Source organism: Cicer arietinum, chromosome 7 (assembly GCF_000331145.2).
Source record: "Cicer arietinum cultivar CDC Frontier isolate Library 1 chromosome 7, Cicar.CDCFrontier_v2.0, whole genome shotgun sequence".
NCBI lineage: Eukaryota > Viridiplantae > Streptophyta > Magnoliopsida > Fabales > Fabaceae > Cicer > Cicer arietinum.
In genome coordinates this window covers 47,468,065-47,490,868 of record NC_021166.2, presented here as the reverse complement: position 1 = coordinate 47,490,868, position 22,804 = coordinate 47,468,065, and the positions used below count along the sequence as shown (strand labels likewise).

Genomic DNA, 22,804 nt, shown 5'->3' with positions numbered 1-22,804 from the left:
ATAAGTCCCTAAATGCAAACTAGAAGTTTGGAAGGAGCCATTACCTTCACGTTAGCTCTAAAGTGCGATTACGGTACCGCGAGTAAATCCGGTAAAATCTTCGCTCGCAACGCCGCTTCCAAAGTTGGTTTCCTAGCACCGTAGCATGGTAGTGAGCAACTTTCCCTTCTATCTCTTCGCGAAACGAAGCTTAGATCTAGATGAAACGGGGAGGTTTGTGTTTGACGGTTTTGAAATCCCTAACTCCGTTTTTGAATCCGAGAAGGATGAAGGAGTTGAGAACTTGATCTTTCTCACCCACTAGCCTTGGGTTTCAATTCTCGAACTTAAAGGAAGCAAAGAAAACGAAAAATGGAGGAAGAATGGAGATGGGTTCACGCGACAGAGGAAGAAGATGAATTTAGATTTCTTTCTTTCCTTCCCTTTTCCTTTCTTTCTTTTTCCTTCCTTTCTATTTCTTTTCTTTCTTCTTTTCCTTTCCCTCCAAACATATATCCATTATATATATTAATTATAATTAACAAATATCTCAAAATATCTAGATATTTATTAAAATTACCATTTCACCCATAACGCATTAAATTCTTCGTAAAAGATTCACCGCAGTTAATTTAATTTATTCATCGGCGAGTAATTCTAATCGGCATCAAGATATATTTTTGATCATATAAACTCCAAAATATTAATAACTTTGGCTAAAAAGCCTCCGAGCCAATATCCAAAATACACAAAAATACATAAAGTATACTTTAAAATTATGGGTCTTACATTACCTTTCTCACTTGAGGTTCAACGATGAAACATCTTCGAATATTTTGGAGTTTCTCTTCATGAGCATTCATTTATCTTGATTGGTGGTTGAGAAAAGACAAGTTATCTTTTGTTGTTGATAGAGTTTCTCCATTATGATATTAATTCAAGATTATTTTATATTTTGACTTTATTTATTGACTTTTGGCTATGTTTGAGAAATCGTAGTCACATTGTTGTCATATTTTTGGAATATCAATCAAGTTCATATTCCACCATTGTATCTTCCAATAATTTGATCTTGGTGAGATGTTTTGAAGGAAAGGTAAGCAATAAGGTAGGTACAAGAACAAATAGTTCAAGCTCATTTAGGATTGTTGATGTTCTTCAACCATGTAATTGTGATAGATGACATTAGTTTTGATTGGATGAAACATATTCAATGTCAAGAACTATCTCGCCTTGTTGAAAATGTTCTAGTACTACTTCTAGAATGAAGGCATTAATTTTTTTGCTCAATTTGATCGTTCTTTTTTTTTTTTTTTTTTTTTTCTTGTTTTGTCCCTCCATAATCAGACTTTGAGGATGATGTTTGAACATTATCAACTTTGTGATTTATCCAAATTTAACATTGAAGTTATTTTTCTTCATCATCTCATCTTTCATCATGAAAATCAACATATTCATCAAACATAATATGCATAATTTCATCAATATAATTTCCCACACACTAGACTTATTCAACCAATTGAGTGTAACTATTATACAATGTCTAGTATGTAATTGGGACACTATATTCATTAAATAATAGTATAATAATATTGAAGAAGCACTAAGAATAAGAAAAAATATATAATAAACAAAAGCATATATTTGAGAAATATGCATCAAGAAAAACTTAAGCATTCGTATAATACATTTAAAAATTTAAATGTATAAGAAATAAAATTAAGAATACATTACAAGTTATATATAAAGAATCCAAATAAATTTAAAGGATGTATAAGAAAGAAAATTGAACATACATTAAACAAAATTGAAACATTACAAATAAATAGATACATGCATTAAGAAATTCTGAAGCATTAATTACATTTAGAAAAAAAGAAATATACTTTTACAAATTAAAATTAAAGCGCACAAGAAAATTAAAAAGAATCCATACAAAGAAGCAAACATTTGAAGAAAAAACATAAACATCAAACACAAGTTAAAAAGAAAATATATACTTTAATTAAAAAAAAACATAAACTTTAAAAACATCTTAAAAAGAAATATACAAATTAAAAAAGAACATTAATTTATAAGTATAAAAAGATAATATACATTTCAAAGATATATAAACATGAAATAAAAATATAAAAATATAAAAATGACATACTTACCCAAAAATATATTTACAAAATATAAACATGCATTAAAAATAATCTGAACTAGAACTTAAAGAAATTTTATTCATATCTTATCATGTGATTATCAAGCTCTCAATCATATTCTATTTCTATTTTATCAAGTGTTAAAATTATAAAATCTAGCTTAAGTGTTGAATTTTTATGAAATAAAATAAAATTTTAGAATATTTTTTGTCTTATGACCGATCCGAATCAATTCACTTTAATCAATTTTTTTTGTTGCTACAGACTACCGTTTCTTTTCATAAGTCCTTGTTATTTTTCCAGTTTTATTAAAAAAAAGTTGATATTATAATTAATATGTGAATTTTTTTAATTAATATTTATATTTGAATGATAAAGTTTAACTTTTTATATTTTAAGATAAATTAGTAATAATAATAATAATAATAAAAAGTATTTAAAAATAATAATAAATACACTTAATAAATTAAAAATATATATTTATATTTAAAGACAAATTTTTTCCAATAATGCTTAAATTTTTCTATTAATAGTGCTTATAACTAAAGAGATGAATAGTATACTATTGTGATTAATTAATAGTTTACAGAATTAAATGCCGTAAATTAGACAGGTGAAAATTGTATTAATAGTTTACAGAAACAAGATTAGATAGTAAATATAGGCAATAACTTCCGTTCGCGCTTAACTCCAACAATTAATTACTCATAATCCCAATTCACAATAATGATATTTGGAAAAGAAAAAAAATGCAAAAAAAAATTAAAAACATTTTAAAAAGGAAATAGACTATCGAAAACAAATCAACCAAATCAAAAAGATCTTAAATACTACACTTTTTTTGTAATTTGTAAAAAATATTGACTAAATATCGTTAGATTTTTTTTATGCTATTAAATGTCATTAGATTCATGCATCCTATTTAATAAAAAATTAGATTTGCTAAAAAATCTTTTAGTAGATACTAAAACACTTTTTTTCATAGCAAACTAATCATGTAATATCTCAATCTAGTTAGTATACCTCACTTATAGATGTGTTCAAAGATAGAGTCGACCTTATCAATTAGTAGAGCTGTTTTACATTTTAAATTGATAATGAGATAAAAAAAAATTTGATTTAAAGATTAAAATAATTGTATTTTGATTCGGTTTGCATGACACATTTTAAAAAATAAATTGATCTTATTTGAAATATTGTAGGTTAAATTGAATTAATTTTTTGTTGATCCAAATTAAAATTATAAAAGCATATATTTTAATATTCATAATTTAATTGTCATGTAGTATAAAAGAATTTATATTGTCAACACATCAGAATCATTCATAAATATAAATTTAGATGTAATTATAATAAAAGTTAAACTTATTTAATAATTTAACGGTTGTTATTGACTGACGGTATTTATGAATTAAATTCAAATGTTGATATTATAAATTAATATTGTGAAATAATATTAATCTATTATAATAAAACCCTAAACCCTAAAAAAATTAAAACTAATAAATAATATATTAATGCAATATCTCATGTAAATAAATAAATAAATTCATGTTAAAATTCATATATGCAGTTCAGTTTGGTTTTGTTTGGTTTTGAAAAAAAAATCTAAATAAAAAATCTGATTTGATCCAAGTGAATTTCACATAAAAAAATTCAAATATATTCAATAATATTCGGTCAATTTTATGCAGTTTTTGAATTTTTAAGTTCGATTTATAATTTTTATTTAGATCATTTAGATGTAAAAACCTCTAAATTAGATGGCTCAACCTAATTCAATATATTTGGTTTGGATTTTTTTTATAGTTTAAGTTGAGCATGAATCAACTCAATCAAAATTGAAGTAGTTTGATTTGAATAACGTGTTTATGATTTAAAATCTGGTGAACTCAATTTGTTAAAAAAAAATTATGATTTTTTGTAATATGTAATTTAGAATCTTTATGTGTTGAATTTATAAGTGTCTTAGTTTAATTAAAAGTGTTAAAATTATAAATACTAAAATTTAGTCTAAGTTTTAGAAATTTGAAAAGATACAATGTTTATTTAAGTATGTATTTTATATATTTGTGAAAGCTTAAAATATTTTATGACCCATGAGTCATGACCCCATAACTCAATTTGATTGGAATTATTCTATACAATCGAATAATGGATCTGATTAAAATTGACAATTTAATTCGTAAATATCCTTACTATTTGTTTAATTATTAAAAATTATTATGATTAATTAATTATTTTAAATCCGAACCAAAATTAAATGTCATGAATAAATTTTTGTTTATTTATTTTTTTATAATAAGGAAACAAATAAATAGAATGAAAATAGCTCGTGCCGAGTCAAGTCAAATATTTTTTAAATATAGGAAATGAAAGTTTTTCAAAAATCTATTTAATTTAATTAAAAAGGTCACGCTACAAATTATATAAAAAAAATTAAGTATATTATGTCAACCTATTTAAAGTAAATATAAAAAAAATCATAATTATATTAATTATTGTATTTAGTATTAAATCCGTTTTTTAAACTAATAGAAAAATTTATTAAAGAAAATAAAAACCAAAAAATTGAGGGCCATGAATCTAACCTAAGAAAAAATAATCAAAAATAAATGTTTAACAATTGAGTTTTATTCTACATGTTTCTTTTCCTTAATTTAGAAAATACTTCGGTAGATGCTTTACTAAGTGTAGAATTGTTTTGTAAATCTATTCTATACTAATAATAAAGAGGATAATTGAATATAAAATAATAATAATAATAATAATAATAATAATAATAATAATAATAATAATAATAATAATAATAATAATAATAATAAAAGGATATCAAAACTACTTTGATAGTTTTTTCTTAACTTATCACATAATAATAGTAACCACCATTGAGGGAAAAAAAAATCATCAATAAAAAAAAAAACATGATTGAAGATAAATATTTAAAATAAAAATTACAATTCAAAAAATTAATAGTTGTCACGATCTTTTCTTCATCGATGTATCTCCTAATTTATGTTTTCAATAGCATTTTTATCTTTCAAAAAATTATGTAATATCTCCAAGTTATAGACAAATCTATATGTATCTATATTATATAATCAATTTTGTGTTAAATCATAAAGTTGCAATTCTTTTACTTAATGTATGCATATTTGTAATTTCTTGATGTATTTCAAATTATAAAATATAAGTTAAACAATTTGCCCTATAAAGTTAGACTCTCTAAAAATTCATTTTATGTCTCAAAATAAAATTTTATTTTATTGGTCGATTAACTCATTAATTTATCTAAACATATTTTCAAGGTTAAATAAATTTTAGTCCTCATAAAATAACCATGCAAACTGTTTTAGGATTTGTTTTTATTTTATTTTTATAGATTAATAAAAATAAGTGATTTTGACTATTAAATTATAACCCTAATTCTATAAAAAAAAATAGAAATATTTACTCAAAAATAGTAGAAGCTAATTCAGAATTGTTTGTTATTAATCAATAAATTTATTTTGACATTCAACGACTTAAATAATAATTTTTAGAGATTTTACCATAATAAGAAACATATACAATTAAAAAATAATTATTTTGAAAATGCTTTTTACAATAAATTATTCAAAATAACTTCTCATTTTAAATATTTTTTAAAATTTTATTATTCGAAAAAAATTGTATCAAACAGATGAAATATTTAATATATTTTTCATAAGAAGCTTTAAACTAAATTTTCATTTAAAGCTTTTGTAATTTTTTTTCTTTCAAAATATGAAATACATTAATTTATTTTTAAAAAACAAATTGTAATAAACGGGTGTTTAGTTCCTATTAGAATGTCAAATATATTTTTGAAATGATTTTTTTTTTCAGACATATTTACGATATTATAAAAAATATATTCTAAATTTGAATTATAGCTTCATATATCTTAAGTTTATGATTTAAAAAAAATTATGTTTAATTTATCTTAAATTAAAATAAAATTATATTTTTTAATGTTTTAAATATACAGATAATAAAAAATTTAAAAATAGAATAACAATTAAGCATGTTTTAGTACAAATATAAATGTATAAAATTTTGTAAGAAACTTTTTTAGTTTTGTTATAAAAACTAAAAACAAAATATTACAATTCCGTCATAGATATAAAAACATAAATACAAATAAAATTCATTATAATAATATAATTTTATTAATTTACTAACAAAAACATATATTTGAAAATACAACTATTATTACATTTATCTCAATGTCCATTAATTAACTGTAAAAATTATCAATTTATAACAAATATCCTTGTTAAGTTCATTTCTGACCGTATCTAATATCTATTACATATTTTATTCAAAATATCTACAAATATAGATTTTTTACCATCTATAATCATATTTATGACATCATTAATTATCATCCATAATCATATTTATGACATCATTAATTATCTCTATTTATCTATCTCTTTTACCGTATTTGAACATCAATCAAACATTTTACAAAATTTAATTAACATACATCATCAGGGCCCCACAGTCCCACAGAAAAAGCTTGGAATTCAGTGAAACTGATAATCAAACCCTCAAAACCTGGAAAAATAACGAAATCCAACGGCTAAAAACCATCTACAACCAGTTAAGCGGTGGTCTCACACACACACAAAAAAACAAAACAAAATATCTAGCGTATCAAGACACACTTCATTTATAAGTAAAGTATCAGTCTTAAGTAACTCCCTCTCACACGCTTCACACGTGCCCCTCTCCACCAAATACAGTTTTCTTTCGTCACACACAACATCCAATTTTATATTTATCTTTATTTTTTAATATTAATAATTATTAATTTTCAGTATAACGTGGGTCCCACTCTTCTCCGTCGTGTGTTACTTTAATAACTTTAACTCTATCGTGAAACAAAACAAAGAAGAGGAAAGAAGAACGAGCTTGCTTGTAAAATTCTCAAAGGTAATTTCACTCAAACCCCTCTCTTTCTCTAACTAAGATTCTCTTTCTTTCTCTCTCTAAGTTTCTTTGTTTTTCATTTTCACGCGTTTTCTTTTCCATTTTCCTACGCTTTCTCGGCGATTTTTTTTTGTATTTACGGTTTCGTTTGTGTAGGGAGGAATTTGATTATACTGGAGGATCTGATGTACACGCCTGTGGATCTCAATTATATTCTCGATCATGATGGCACATGAAAATTCAGGTTTGTTCTGTTTTTTTGAAAAAAATTGTATTTTTTTTGTTTCAATTGATATATTCAATTCGGTTTTGATTATTATGACGAATGGGATGATTTTTTATTTTTTTTTTCGTGTGCGGTTATTTATTTATTTTTTAAATGGTGTTTGATTGTGGGGCCATTTGCATTTATGTGGAAATTTGTTGTGGAGAGTTTTGGGTTAGTGTATGTTTGCTATGTGGTTGTTCAATTCTTGTTTGGTGGTTGATTTGGTTGGTTGGGAACCATATGTGTGAGAATTGGGTTTTAATGAGTGGTTTTGTACTTTGGTTTGGTCTTATTTTTACTTGTTGAACTGAGGAATGGTGTATTTTACATATTTTTGCGTCGGGGATGCTGGGATTTGGCATGTTGATGCTGTGGGAGTGAGGATGGGAAGTGGGTTGGACATGTGAGAAAGAGTGGGATTTTGAATTTTTTGGGATGTGATGGAGCTAGATGTGAAGAATTTAGCGTATGTTTGGTAACTTGGCTATAGAAGTCAAACATGAGGTGGTTGTGAAGCTACTAATTGGAGCTTTAGCTTGGACGTGGTTTCTCACCGTGAAATGTTATATTTTCAAACACACGCTTAGTGTGAAAAGGATGCTGGGAATGTACATGGGAGAGAGGCCAGCATGGAGTGTGTTTAATATGTGTTCATATTCTTTTATTGGGGTTTAAGATTCAATATTAAAACAGAGCTTTTTACTCTAATATATATTTTATTTTGATTTGCATTACTCCTTAGATAACACAGCACATCATGACTGAGACTTTTTTTACGTTGAAGATATCTTTCGATTCTTGATTGTGCATTTTAAGTATTTGAGAAGTAAATATGTCAGTTACCAATCTATCTTGAGAAGCTGATACATTGCTCCATTTTGTCTGCAATCCAGTCCTTTTGGGGAAACTTGATTCCTGAATACCTCTGTTGTCTTTTTGTGCTGATAGTTGTTTTAGTTTTTAAATATCTAGATGTTTGATTTTTCCAGATTTATACTGGCCCCAGTGTGATCCTGTTTCTTTCTTTTGTCCAGGAAATAGGAAAATATCCTGTGAGGCATCTCTAACGTGCCTCCAGGGAAAGGGGCCTCCCCCTTTCAGTTTTCAGTGTGATGGGAGTTCTATGGAAGGACTTATGGAGTTTAATAAGGAGCTTCATAATGATCCCGGCACTCATCCAGCTGGGAATGTTGCTGAGCCTAAACACCGTCTTGGCGGTGAGTTTCTTGAGCCATCAAATGAATTTCACAGCAAACCTACTTATCACCATGATTACAGTGCCTGGACAGCCTGCCATTTTAACCCTCACAAGCTGCAGCAGTGCCAAATGAATGCTTTTGAGAACCACTTTTACCCTTATCCTGTCGAGAACCAGCTTCAATATGTTCCAATTAGTATGGTTTCTCAGGGTCACTCGCGTGAGCGTGAACATAATCAAGAATTTCAGTATTTTGTGGTCATAGACTTTGAGGCGACCTGTGATAAGGATAGTAATCCTCATCCGCAAGAAATAATTGAGTTTCCATCTGTCATAGTGAGCAGTGTCTCTGGCCAGCTGGAAGCATGCTTCCAAACATATGTGAGGCCTAGCTGCAATCAGCTTCTGACTGACTTCTGCAAGGATCTGACTGGTATCGAACAAATTCAGGTGTGTTAATGGCAAAATCTTACCTTCACTTCTGAAAAGGAAATGGTACAAAAAGAGCAAAATAAACTTTTATACGCCTTTCATCTGTGATTCGTTTAACTCTTCATTTTGTCCTTATAATTGTATAATAATTGAATTATTGAACTAACAAATACATTGCTACATGCACATCAAACATTGTGATTTTTTGCGATATTTGTAATTGCAAATGGGAACTTCCTAAGCATATGCGAAACTAAATTTATGCAGACCATCCATCTCAATAACCAGTAATTTCTGCTTGCAGGTGTTTGTATTATAGCAGGTTTTGTAAGATTTGACTTGTATAGAATTGTGTGTCTATTAAATCCACATAGGTTACTATCATACTATATACAGTATACTGTATAACTGTAACTATTAATTATACAAGGAACAACTTCATAGATTATAGAAAACCAGCACTAAGTTCCTTCAATTAATGACAGTTACACTGTTCATTATACTTGTGCCTAAAGCTAATATTGCTAACTTCATATGTGCTTAAATCTAACTCTTATTATAACGCTCCCCCTAGTGCATATATGTCATATGAACCCCAGGCTGTATAAGAGATTTAGTAAATATACTCCCTCCGTTCCTTTTAAATTTTTGTTTTATGGTTATTTACACATACCAAGAAAACTAATAAAATTTGATACTTCTGATGAGATTTTTTTTTTCTCTATAATACCCTTAATCATTTATTATCCCATTTCACTTATTTCTCTTGGCAATAAATAGTAAGGGTACTATTTACAAAACAATAGTTAATGTTGCATTGAATTTTGAAAACGGCAAAGAAATAGGAACAAAATTCTTCTATAAACGCAACACATAAAAATGAACAGAGGGAATACAAGCTAAGTGATTGTTTAAATTTACAGAACCAGTAGTGATCTTGCTTTAAAGACTCCTTTTTCTTCTTAACAAAATGACTGGTAACCTCCATTTGATTGGTTCTTCCTTAAAGGCTTGGGTAGAGGCAATATGCAAAGCTACTTGGGAGTGACAACTCTATTTCATTTCCTTAACATATCCCACTTTGTTTTGCTGAAGCAATTGTTTAGCCATATAAGTTTATAGGCGGCTATTTCCATTGCACAATATTCGACTTGTGCTCTCAATATAGTAACAATCAACATCAATTAACCTTCAACAAAGACACAGTACCCTGAAATTAGTGTTCTATTGGATTAGATGATGGACTTGCCCAAACAACATCAGAATAGACAACAACTTGTGCTGTTTTTATAAGTTACTCCTTTTTTTTTTAAATTGTCGATGGGGGGAATTAATATTAATTAAAGTGACACTAATGGCTATTTTACAACCTCCTAGATGGGATTCGAATTATGTTCCTTGAGGTTACAATGCTAAGCTTTTACCACTGAGCAGCTAGCACCTCATGGACTAGGTTACTCCTTTACACGGGGCAACTTTTGAATTTGTGTCCTACGTTTCATCTTTCCATCACATAGGAAGCTATGTTTGTTCTTTGTTTGCAATTTGAATTTGCATTTAGATTAAAATGTTTTCACTTTAGGAACTTCTGTATTTGATTTTATTTAGTACTAATGTACTATATCACTTTATTATTGTGTTTTACTACTTTGCTTGACTATGGAATTGCAATATTGAATTTTTGTTGTGTACTATGCATGCATGCCATTTATAGATTTTTGTGATGTTATTTTCAAGAGTAAGTATACTTGTGTAGTTGTGTTTACATGTACTGTTTACGAGTCAAGTCTACGTAAGCTCTGCAGCCTTATGGCTTATGCTGACTCTTGAGTTTGACAACTTTGGATAGGAATTCAACATTAGGATCAATTGGAGTGTTAAATTGGTGGTCCGACATGCATGTTTCCTTACATATGTCTAAGCAAACTATCTTTGAGTGATATCAATAACATTTTCTTGAGCAACTGTGATCCCTAAATATTATTTGATAGGGCCCAAATCTTTTTTCTAATTGTGGTGTGATAGGTATTGCTTTAGATTCTAGATGCTACCCTAATCATTTCCTCCTGACGACTATGTTATCTACATAAATAAATAGGTGTATGCTTTGACTATGATAGAACTAAACCTTCCAAACCAAACACATTCCTTTTGTCCATAATAAAGGGTGCACTTGTTGGCATCCTAAGTCAGTGCTTCTTGTGCAGTAATTTCGTGAAGACTTTGCCAGTTAATCATTGGAATTAACAAAGCTAGTGATGATGTCACCTAATTCGATCTTCTCCTTTACAAAGTGATAATCTATCTTAACATGTTTGGTCCTCTCATGAAAAACCGGATTACATGCAATATGCATGCAGTGTTGTTGGCTTATCACAGATTAATGCCATTTTTATTGTCTCTTCAAAATGAAGTTCTTTGAGTAACTGTGTCAACCAAATGAGCGCACAAGTCACTAATGCCATGATCATGTATTCAACTTTAGCACTGGATCTTGCAATCACACTTTGTTTCTGTTGAATTCCAAATCGTGGCTGAGGATAAGTCATTTATTGACTGATTGTTCTATAATTAATTTATTATATTATATAGAATAGCTGTAGTGAATATCAAGGGACCTTGTACAATTAATCCCTTCTATTTAATTTTGATATTAGACTAGGGAATGCTATATTTAAACCAGAATTTGTAACCATTCTGATTCAAGAAATGAAAAGACCATTTCCTCAATAATTCACATGGTATCAGAGCAAACCTGGTCCAAGTGAAAAAAAATACCATTATTCCATGGCTGAAGAAAGCAATTCAGTCATAAACCCAAACCCTAAAATGGCAGTTGAAACTTCGACAATTACCAGCCTGACCGAAAACACCACTATACTCATCACTGGCTACAAATTAAATGGCCAAAACTACACCCACTGGGCAAGATTTGTCCGGATCTTCCTTCAAAGAAAAGGGAAGAAAGATTACATCTCTGATGATGCTAAAGAGCCAAAGAAAAAGGACTTCGATTACCCAAAATGGAAGCTAGAGAACAACTTAGTCATGACATGGCTACTGAACTCAATGACCACTGAAGCAGGTGAAAACTTCATGTATTACAACACTCAGCTGAGATCTGGAGTGCTGCCAAGGAGACATACTCAAATATGATGATACTTCCGCCACATTCGAGATCAAGAGTCTCCTCCATGACATGCGACAAGGAGACACAACAGTCACTGGTTACTACCATACCCTCACCCGTTACTGGCATCAGCTGGATATCTATGAGGATATAGTATGGACATGCCCTGAAGACAGCAAACAGTACAAAAAATTGGTGGAGAAAGACCGAATATACCAGTTCCTCCTTGGTCTAAACAAGAATCTAGATGATGTAAGAGGAAGAATCCTTGGAACCCAACCTCTGCCCAACATCAGAGAAGTATTTTCAAAAGTGAGAAGAGAAGCGAGCCGAAGGAAAGTCATGCTTGGAAGCATTGATCAAAGCTCCATATTGGGTCATTCATGGAAAACTGGCAGATTGGAAACCATCTAGGAACAGGGACATTTGCGCCCATGCTGCCACATCAGAAGGAGGCAAAGTGTTGGCATCCCCAGCACCTGAACCAAGTCCATTCAACAAGGAACAAATGGAGATGTTGCAAAAATTGCTACAATAATCCCTTCAAAACACTAGCACACACTCAACTGCTGCCTTGGCCCAAAAAGGTAATTCTTCATGTGTGTATTTTGTTGACAAAGGAATATCTAACTCATTGATTGTAGACTCTGGAGCCTCAGACCATATGACTGGGGATATCACTCTATATGATGAATATTCTCCATGCAATAATAATTCTATGGTACGAATAGCAGATGGCACAAAAACAAAAGTGATTGGTAAAGGCTCAGTAATCATCTCCAAGGATATTACTCTTAACTGAGTTCTTTATGTTCCAAAGTTGAATTGAACCTTTTGTCCATAAGTAAATTGACTCTAGATCTAAATTGTTTCACTAAATTCTTGCCTCACCTACGCGAATTTCATGATCTGGATTCGGGGGAGGAAGATTGGCAATGCTGAGGAATGTGCATGTCTCTACTTCCTTCAAGCTAGCGAGTTCAAGAAGAGAAGAAATAATTCAGTCTATGTTGCTGCATCAAGTGGTGAAAACCTAGAGGAAGTTGTCATGCTATGGCACTATCGTTTAGGACATCCAAACTTTATATACCTTGAAAAAATGTTTACTTTTCTATTCAATAAAAATTCAAATTTGTTTCAATGTGAAATTTGTCAATTATCCAAACACTCACGCAACCATTATCCTCCTCAATATTATAAACCATCCCAACCTTTCTCATTAATCCATAGTGATGTTTGGGGACCTTCCCGTGTTAAGAACATAACTGGTTCAGAATGATTTGTGACCTTTATAGATGATCATACACGAGTTACATGGGTGTTCCTTATGAAAGAAAAATCTGAAGTGGGAGAAATCTTTGAGAACTTCAACAATATGATCCAAACCCAATTCCAAACCATAATCCAAGTCCTACGAACTGACAATGGCCGTGAATACTATCACCATTCCCTCAAATCTCACCTTTTCAAGCATGGAATAATTCACCAAACCAGCTGTGTGAACACACCACAACAAAATGGTATTGTTGAGAGGAAAAATAGGCGCCTCAAGGAGTTACTAGGTCCCTTATGTTATCAACTAATGTACCAAATCATTTTTGGGGTGAAGCCGTTCTTTCAGCATCATATGTAATTAACATAATGTCTTCTAAAGCCCTCAAGTTCAAAACCCCTTGCCAAACCCTTCTATCCATTTACCCACACATTAAAATCCTTTCATCCATTCATCCCGAAGTCTTTGGCTGCACTGCATTTGTGCATGACAACCAGCCTAACAAAGGAAAATTAGAGCCCAAATCCCTTAAATGCATATTCTTAGTATACACACCAAATAAGAAAGGATACAGGTGCTACTGCCCTATAAGCAAAATATTCTACCATTCCATGGATGTAACCTTCTTTTAAAATCAACCTTGCTACCCCAAAGTTGGCCTTCAGAGGGAGAGAGAACAAAACATAGCAGAATCCCAACCTTGGGAAATGAAATAACATTTGCAACATGAAATTAAACAGAATTTGCAGCATTTGCAACATGAAATGGAACATAATTTGCAGCAGCAGCAACAGAATTTACAGCATTTTTTAGAAATAGAGCAGACCTTCATACAACAGCAAAAATTGACCTTGTGACTGGAGAAACAGCTAAACCTGCAACCAAATCTGAGACAAAACCGGGAAAAGAACTACTGGTGTACACAAGGAAGAAGAAAACTCAAAGGGAGGAAGAAATTTGCACATCTCCAAGGCCAATCCAAAATTCTGAACCTAATACAGATTTAGAAGTTCTACAAGGTAATATAGTTTTTGAGCCTAATGATAATTGCGGTCTAAAGGAGAATGATCTTAACTTACCAATTGTTGTGAGGAAAGCAGTGAGATCATACACTCAACATCCAATTGGCAATTATGTATCTCATAGAAATCTGTCACAAGAATACATGGCCTTCATCACCATATTAGATAACATAAAACTTCCAATATGTTCAAGAAGCTGTCCAACATGTTGAATGGAAGGTTGTAGTGGAAGATGAAATTAAAGCACAGGACAAGAATGCAACATGGAAATTTGTGGAGCTACCAGAAGGAAAAAAACTAGTTGGGTGTAAATGGATCTTCTCTATAAAGCACAATGCTGATGGGAGTGTGAATAGGTACAAAGCCCGCTTGGTGGCAAAGGGGTTCAACCAATCATATGGGGTGGACTATGAAGAAACATTTGCTCCAGTGGCAAAACTAAATTATGTTCATGTCATTATCTCCTTAGCTGTAAATCTAGATTGGCCCTTACACCAACTAGACATTAAGAATGCTTTTCTAAATGGTGAACTCAAAGAAGAGGTATACATGAAAATACCACCTGGCCTAGAAACTCCCCAAACAATTGGCAAAGTATGCAAGCTCCAGAGATCACTTTATGGTCTTAAGCAATCCCCGCGGGCATGGTTTGGAAGACCAACCCTAGTTGTTAAGGGTCACAGCTTTACTCAATGCCAAACCGACCATACAATGTTTGTCAAGCATTCTAGTGACCGAAAGGTGGCAATTTATTGTTTATGTAGATGACATCATAATCTCAGGCAATGATGACAAAGAGATAGAAGAACTCAAGATATTTCTAGCTAAAGAATTTGAGGTCAAGGACCTTGGACACCTAAAACATTTTCTTGGGATGTAGATTGTTCGTTTCAAACATGGAATCTACGTATCCCAAAGAAAATATGTGCTAGACCTGTTGGAAGAAACTGGAATGTTAGGGTGCAAGCCATCAAATACACCAATGGAACCTAACCTTAAATTGGCAGAACAAGAAGGCAGTCCCCAAGTTGATAAGGAGAGATACCAAAGATTGGTAGGAAAGCTAATGTACCTATCTCACACAAGACCAGATATTGGTTACTCAGTTAGTATGGTAAGTCGTTTCATGAGTAAGCCAACTGAAGATCACATGAAAGTTGTGACTCGAATTTTGCAGTACCTCAAAAAGACACCCGAGAGAGGTATTCACTTCGAAAATGACCCAATTAGGAGTGTGAAAATGTTAACAGATGCAGATTGGGCTGGTTCATTGATTGAACGCAAGTCAACAAGTGGGTATTTCACATGTGTGGGGAAACTTGACTACATGGAGAAGTAAAAAACAGTCAGTGGTGGCAAGAAGTAGTGCAGAGGCTGAATTCAGAGCAATGGTTCATGGCATTTGTGAGGGAATTTTGTTGCAGAGAATGCTTAAGGAATTAGGAGTACCAACAGATTCCACCATGAGCCTTTGGTGCGACAACAAAGCAACCATCCATATTGCAAAAAATCCAGTCCACCATGATAAAACGAAACATGTGGAGATAGATAGACATTTCATAAAAGAAAAGATAGACGGTGGAATTATCAAGTTGGAATACATCCCTTCTAAGAACCAAATTGCAGACATACTGACCAAGGCCTTTCACAAATCTAATTTGGAGAACTTAAGGTCCAAGCTAGGCATGATTGACATCTACTGCCCAGCGTGAGAGGGAGTGTTGAATTCCAAATTGTGGCTGAGGATAAGTCATTTATTGACTGATTATTCTGTAAGTAATTTATTATATTATATAGGACAGTTGTAGTGAATATCAAGGGACCTTGTACTGTTAATCCCTCCTATTTAATTATGATTTTTTTTTATTAGACTAGGGAATGTTGTATATTTAAACCAGAATTTGTAACCATTCTGATTCAAGAAATGAAATTCACAGTTTCTAATTTTTACAAGATATCAAGTTCCTCTAGCTAGTACAATACCTTGAAGTGGATCGCCTATCAATGGGTGAGATTGGCCAATCGACATCTGAATAACCAACTACCCGAGTAAGTCAACTGTTTTCATAAATTAGACCTCTTCCTAAAGCACCTTTATTGTATTTCAAGTCTACATCACAACATCTCAGTGTTATTGGCAAGGAAAGTTTAAGACTTGGCTTACCATGGTAACGGTAAATGAAATGTTTGGATGAGTGACTGTGAGGTAGTTTAATTTGCCAACCAATCTTCTATATCTCCCTGAATCTTATTTTGGCCTTCCCTAATTGGGTAGAAGTTTAACATTTGGATACATAGGAGTATCAACCAACTTGACATTCAATATACTTGTCTATTCAAGAATACCCATAGCGTATTTCCTTTGTGAAATTACTAAGTCTTCCTTGGATTGGGATACCTCAATACCTAAGAAGTAGGGGAGCTTGCCAAGATCTTCAGTCTGAAACTGATGGAGATATGTTGTTTCAACTGGAGTATACCTTGTTGATCACTGCCAGTAATGGCAATATCATCTACATATACAATTAGGTAAATGCAACATTGAGTTGAGTGACAATAAAATATAGTATGATCGGCTTTGTTTCGAATCATACCAAACTGTTGCACTACGATGTTGAATCTACCAAACCAAACTCGAGGAGACTGCTAAAGACCATAAAGGGACTTGTGTAACCAACAAACCATGGTAGAGGATTCCCCTTGAGCAAAAAACCCAGGTGGTTGCTCCATAAACATTTTCTCTTCAAGATCACCATGCAAAAAGATATTTTTAATCTCAAGTTGATGAAGAGACTAATGTCGGATGGCTGCAATGGAGAGAAGAAGTCTAACAGATGTCATTTTGGCTATAGGTGAAAAAGTATCACGATAATCCAAACCAAAAAATCTAAGTATCCGTTGGCCACCAAGTTAGCCTTAAATGGACCGATCTTACCATCAAGATCAATCTTCATTGTATAAAGCCAACGACAACCTACTAAAGACATAGGGGGTGGAGGAACCACTTCTTAAGTACCACTACTTTTAAGAGCACACATCTCGTCAATCATTGCTTGCTTCCACTCTAGGTTAGACAAAGCTTCACCTGGAGATTTAGGAATAGAAACAGAAGAGAAAGAAGACAAGCAAAGTATAATGCAAAGTAATATAATGAGGGAAGGGGTTACGAGTAGGAAGTATACCTTTACGAATAGCAATGGGAAAATCCATGGTCGAACCAGTAAATGCGGTGGTGGCAAAGGAGAGTATGGAATAACCTCAGTATCAGGAACATGTGTTGTGCTGAGACATGCACAACAAAGGTGGTTGACAATGGCAGTATGTTTGAAGGGGTCATGGAATGGGAGGGTCCGTCAGAAGGTTTGTGGGAGGGACTACAATAGTGAGCTCATGTGGTACAGACACCACAAGCTCAAGAGAGACAGTGGCGGGTGGGTTAGGAACAATGATTGGAAAAGGGTCATGAGGTATATGGGTCGACTCAAAGTATGGAACACGCAATATAAAAAGGTAACATCAATCGAAATGAGGTATTGTTGAAGAGTAGGAGAGTAACAACGATAATTTTTTGAGACCAGTGATAACCAATAAAGACACACTGAGTGATCAGGCTTAGAGTTGGTCAAAACCAAGAGAGAAATCATGGATAAAACACGTGTGCACAAGATACAGGGGGAAGCAAGTGCAAAAGGGTATTAGGAAAAGGACCGAGTGGGGAACTTGGTCACCAGTGACAAAAGAGGGCATGCGATTTATAAGCATCCCCCAAAATGAGACGGAACATTGCAATGAAGGAGTAGAGTCCGAGGGGTTTCAATGAGATGTTGATTTTTGTGTTCAACTACCCCATTTTGTTGAGGTGTATGGGCATAAGAAGTTTGGTGAAGGACATCCAGGCACATTAAGAACATATGTAACTGAAAGATAAAGGAGTATTTGGATAGTGTCAATCCCGACATCCCGACACATAAAGAACATATGTAACTGAAAGATAAGGGAGGATTTGGATAGTGTCAATTCCTTGGGACTGGTTCCGGGTCTATTGACTGAAACTACACTAGGTAGATAACCAAATGTAGTGAGAGAGAAGAAAAGAGCCTTATTACCAAATAATGTGTTGAGATGTGCCAAAATCAAGAACTCATGGGCTAAGGGAAGGTGATTGATTATAGTGTGTGCAATCGAAACAGCAGATCCGAGGTTCTATGATTCGTTACCTGTTGGAGAAAATCTTTGTAAATAGACGGGGATGCTTTAGGAGGATCTGTGTGTTAGAAGGAGCAATTTGAGGACGTGGAAGGAAGTGATGCAGTTTCCAGCATCAAACTATAGTATGTCCTAAATGATGGATGATTATACTATATGACGATGTTTGGAGGTGGATTGTCGTCCTCGAATAACCAGCCATAATTAGATAAGTAAAACCAGCAGCAAGACAGTACCGGAAGAGAAAGTAAAATAAAATTTTGTGATGAACACTGCCCGCTTGGTGAACAATGCTCACGCGCGATGAACAGTACTGATATGGAGAGCAGTATTTGTGTGAACAGTGACGCGCAGTACCACAACAATTGAGAAGAGGTAAACTGGAAATGGAACACAGTTTACTGAAAAAGAAAATCTCACTGGAGGACAGTGGGTCGACTGGATGAACATGAGTTAGGGTTGTCTCTCAATAGGCTCTAGATGTCATGTTGAATGAAAAAAAAATGAGAAAGACACATGGTTAAACTGTGTGTCTGAACTGTACAACGGGGTCGACTTTATATAGATTCAAAACAATAAATACAAAAAATATAAATTTTGGAGATATTATCCCTACTTGCATGATATGATATGTCTATACAATAAATACAAAAATCATAATATATTTTCAACAATAGCAATTGGTTGTGAATGCAAAAGAAAATTATGTTTATTGATAAAAAAAATCTTATTACATTACAGGTATTTGAGAGACCTGGTTCTTTCCTGCTCTAAATTTCTGTCAAAAACTGAAGATAACCTCACCAATCTTCCTTTCCTCTTATTTATTGTTTATTCATACTCTCAAACTAAGTTGGTAAGGGGATTACTTGTCAATACTCCTCCTCCCCAAACATTGACCTTGTCCTTCAGGTGAACAATTTGTAGTTGTGGAATATAAAAAATAACACCGGAGTCCCACTGTTCCAACTTCATAAGTGTTGACTTGACAAACAACCATCACCATCATGTAAGACACTAGTAGGTTGAAATCACCTCCTTTATTTCATTTATTTATTTTCCCCTCTCTGCACCTTGTGGCCGTTCCCTACTTCTACAAAATAGGAGTTGGTAATCTCCATGATCAGCTTCCAGGACCTGAAGTGCGAGGCCTTCCATGGTGTTTAAGGATATCTGTATGGACTTATTACTCCCAATATCCAATCTGTGCATCCTTTCTGCAGTGCCTCCTTCACCTTCACCTCTTCTACCATCAAAACTTAAAATGTTTATCTTTTACGTACATGTCCCGGTGCATGTTTCTCATTGCACCTAAAACCCAGGCCCTCTTGTTATTTTTCCTTGCCACTATTCACCAATAACCCCTTGTTTTTTTTGTGATGGTTGACCTCCCTCTAATCCAGCTCTACTTCCACTGAGGTTAGCAGAGATACTAGATGATGTTGAGCCTATCTTGGATGAAGGTTCCACCAAGACAGTCCTGGACGTGGTACGATTTCTGAGCCATTTTTCTACTCTGTTCACTTAACCTGCGGCTATCTGAGCCATGCTTTGATTCTTATAATCTATGACCTGTGTCTTGCCCATCGGTTCATTCAATGAACCCCGGATTATGCAGTTTCAACTCTACCGTGATTGAATGATTAGTATCCTGAGGTTGACACAGTTAATATAAGCAAATTGTAACTAAGTATCCTTTAGGTCCATTTGTTGGTCTAAGGCCCAAACTTTGTATCTAACAGTCTGATTGGATGATTAATATCCTTTGAGGTTGACACGTTAATACATGGGTATAAATAAAGAACCTCCACTTGGGTATGGGCTCAATAGATGCTTTGTGCCCTTACAAGCAAGGTCTGTTTTTTGCTGAAATATAGCCAAACTCTTATGAATACATAATAAGTTGTGCAACCAAACTGACCTTGAATAACACAAATACTTTGATGCTTTATTATCGACTATTTTCCTAAACTATGTGTTGCTTGTCAAATATTACATTCCCCTGATCATTCTTGCTGTGGGTGAAGATTGTTAATTGTATTTCTTACTATATATGGTTCAGGTGGACAGAGGTGTTTCATTGAGTGAGGCTCTACTTAGGCATGATAAATGGCTTGAGAAAAAGGGAATTAAGAATGCCAACTTTGCTGTGGTTACATGGTCTGACTGGGATTGCCGTGTTATGCTTGAATCTGAGTGCAGATTCAAGAAAATACGAAAGCCACCTTATTTCAACCGGTAAATGCTGCAATGTAAAATGATAATGTAAATTTATCAGGATTTCATTTCAACTGACTTTTGTTTATCTGCTTTTTAACTTCTGTTAGCTGGATCAACTTAAAGATTGCTTTCAACGAGGTATTTGGTGCTGTGAGGTGCAATCTAAAGGAGGCTGTTGAGATAGCTGGCTTGGTCTGGCAGGGCCGCCCTCATTGTGGCCTGGACGATGCTAAAAATACTGCTCGCCTTCTGGCACTGCTCATGCACAGGGGTTTTAAGTTTTCCATTACCAGTTCCATTCAGTGGCAGATTGCCGAACAATCGCAGACATGGAAGCAGTCTACAGAACAACCAGACTTTTACCCTCATCATTACCCCTACAAAGCAAAGGATATGAATACCCCTATCATTCAGTATCACCCTTACTGTTACTGTGGGGTGAAAAGCACTAGGGGTATGGTCAGGAAGCCAGGGCCTAAGCAAGGGAGCCTTTTCTTTGGATGTGGAAATTGGACTGCAACTAGAGGTGCCCGCTGCCAGTACTTTGAATGGGCTTCTACCTAATTGAAAACGCCTTTTGATCTATTATGATCAAATTTCATGTTTTCTTATATATGTAAAAAATGAAAAAAGGAGAAGAGGAAATGGTTTATGAAAGTAGTAGTGGTGTGTTGTCTCTAGTGGAAGCATGTTACTCCTGGCTTGTGTAGTTAAGGTTTGTGTGCTTCATGAAGTGTAGAAAAGAAAAATTAGTTGGCTCAATGGCTCATTACTGTGACTGCTAAAACATCAAATAGTAGTCTTGTTAAAGGAGAGAGGGGGCTTCAACCTGTAAAGCAGACTTGTTGACTGGAGAGCCATTGAGAATTGTGATCATAATGGGTAGTTAGGATTCATGCCTTTACATGCTGAGGCATTGTTAAATTATCTTTTAAAATAATCTGTGAAATAGGACTCTGTTTCCTCTGCTCTTAATGGGAATCGCTATAATTTCCCGTCGTCCTTTCTGTGTGTTACGGATAACATTATAACTTCGACTCTGTTTACTGTTGTTGAGCTTAGTTCGCTGAGTTTCGTTGGGATTTGGATTGCTTGGAGCACGCATTCACGCAATCAAGCGCAGATTCAGCTATTGTGTGTGCTATCATAGTTGTAGGCAATCCAAATCCGTTTTGCGGAAAGAAGAGAAGGCACAGTGTCTCTTTTTTGTTGAGGATTGAAGGCTTTACCTTTGGATTAGCCACCAAAGAAGAAAAAGAGAACCCTTGAAATGGTTTTTTACGCATGTCACATGCATATATATAGAATGTGTTTGTATGCTTCTACATGTAATATTTCATTAGTTAGTTTTTTCATTTCATAAAATAATGGTGAAACCAAAGTAGTAATAATAGAAAATGCTTTGCACTCAAGCTAGCTGAGGTTCTTACTTGATTTCCTTCTATAATAATTAGATTGGATATGTTTTCTATACCTTACACTCTTCCCCTACCTCATATTTTATCAAATTTTTCATTTTATTTTTATCCACTATTTATTTTCTACATCTTTTTCGGTTTCTTCACTCCACTTCTTCAGTTTTTTGGAGTAGACTGGAGTAGTATGAGTTTTTGAAACAAAAATTGATTCCTATAATTAAGCCGTCAATAAAGTCCTAAAGTTTAAATTTTATACTATCCTTTAATATTAGACTTTTAAAGTTTTATTTATTAAATTTTTTATTATCCCTTAATATTAGACTTTTCATTGAAATAATTTTTTTAAAACTTCGATTTATTATTTTTTGTGGGTCTAAATAAAAGGGTTTATTGTCTTGTTAATTGAGTTTTTTTTTTTAAAAAAAAATTTGAATTTTATATTTTTCGGCAAAATTTTAAAACTTTATAACATTTTTTCTCGGAAAAATTTTAAATAAGTCTTTTCTCAAAAACTTGTGAGAAAAATTAAAAAAAATATTTTTCAGAAAAAAAAAA

At 32.8% G+C, this 22,804-nt stretch overlaps 1 protein-coding gene across 1 annotated transcript; it reads left to right on the top strand.

The window, feature by feature from the left end:
• Nucleotides 1–6,946: 6,946 nt before the first annotated feature.
• On the top strand, nt 6,947–22,304 carry LOC101495396 (3'-5' exonuclease eri1-like). Its single transcript, XM_004510996.4, has 5 exons — nt 6,947–7,085; nt 7,239–7,326; nt 8,385–8,998; nt 20,674–20,849; nt 20,939–22,304. The coding sequence occupies exons 2-5, from the start codon at nt 7,305–7,307 to the stop codon at nt 21,393–21,395; spliced, it is 1,269 nt and encodes a 422-aa protein (XP_004511053.1). The 5' UTR covers nt 6,947–7,085; nt 7,239–7,304; the 3' UTR covers nt 21,396–22,304.
• Nucleotides 22,305–22,804: the final 500 nt, after the last annotated feature.

Bases quoted from the DNA above. Each gene is read 5' to 3' on its own strand.
- LOC101495396 (XM_004510996.4), top strand. From the start codon at position 7,305: ATGATGGCACATGAAAATTCAG. The intron at 7,327-8,384 runs GTTTGTTCTGTT...TCTTTTGTCCAG, and splicing joins GATGGCACATGAAAATTCAG to GAAATAGGAAAATATCCTGT. The intron at 20,850-20,938 runs GTAAATGCTGCA...AACTTCTGTTAG, and splicing joins AAGCCACCTTATTTCAACCG to CTGGATCAACTTAAAGATTG.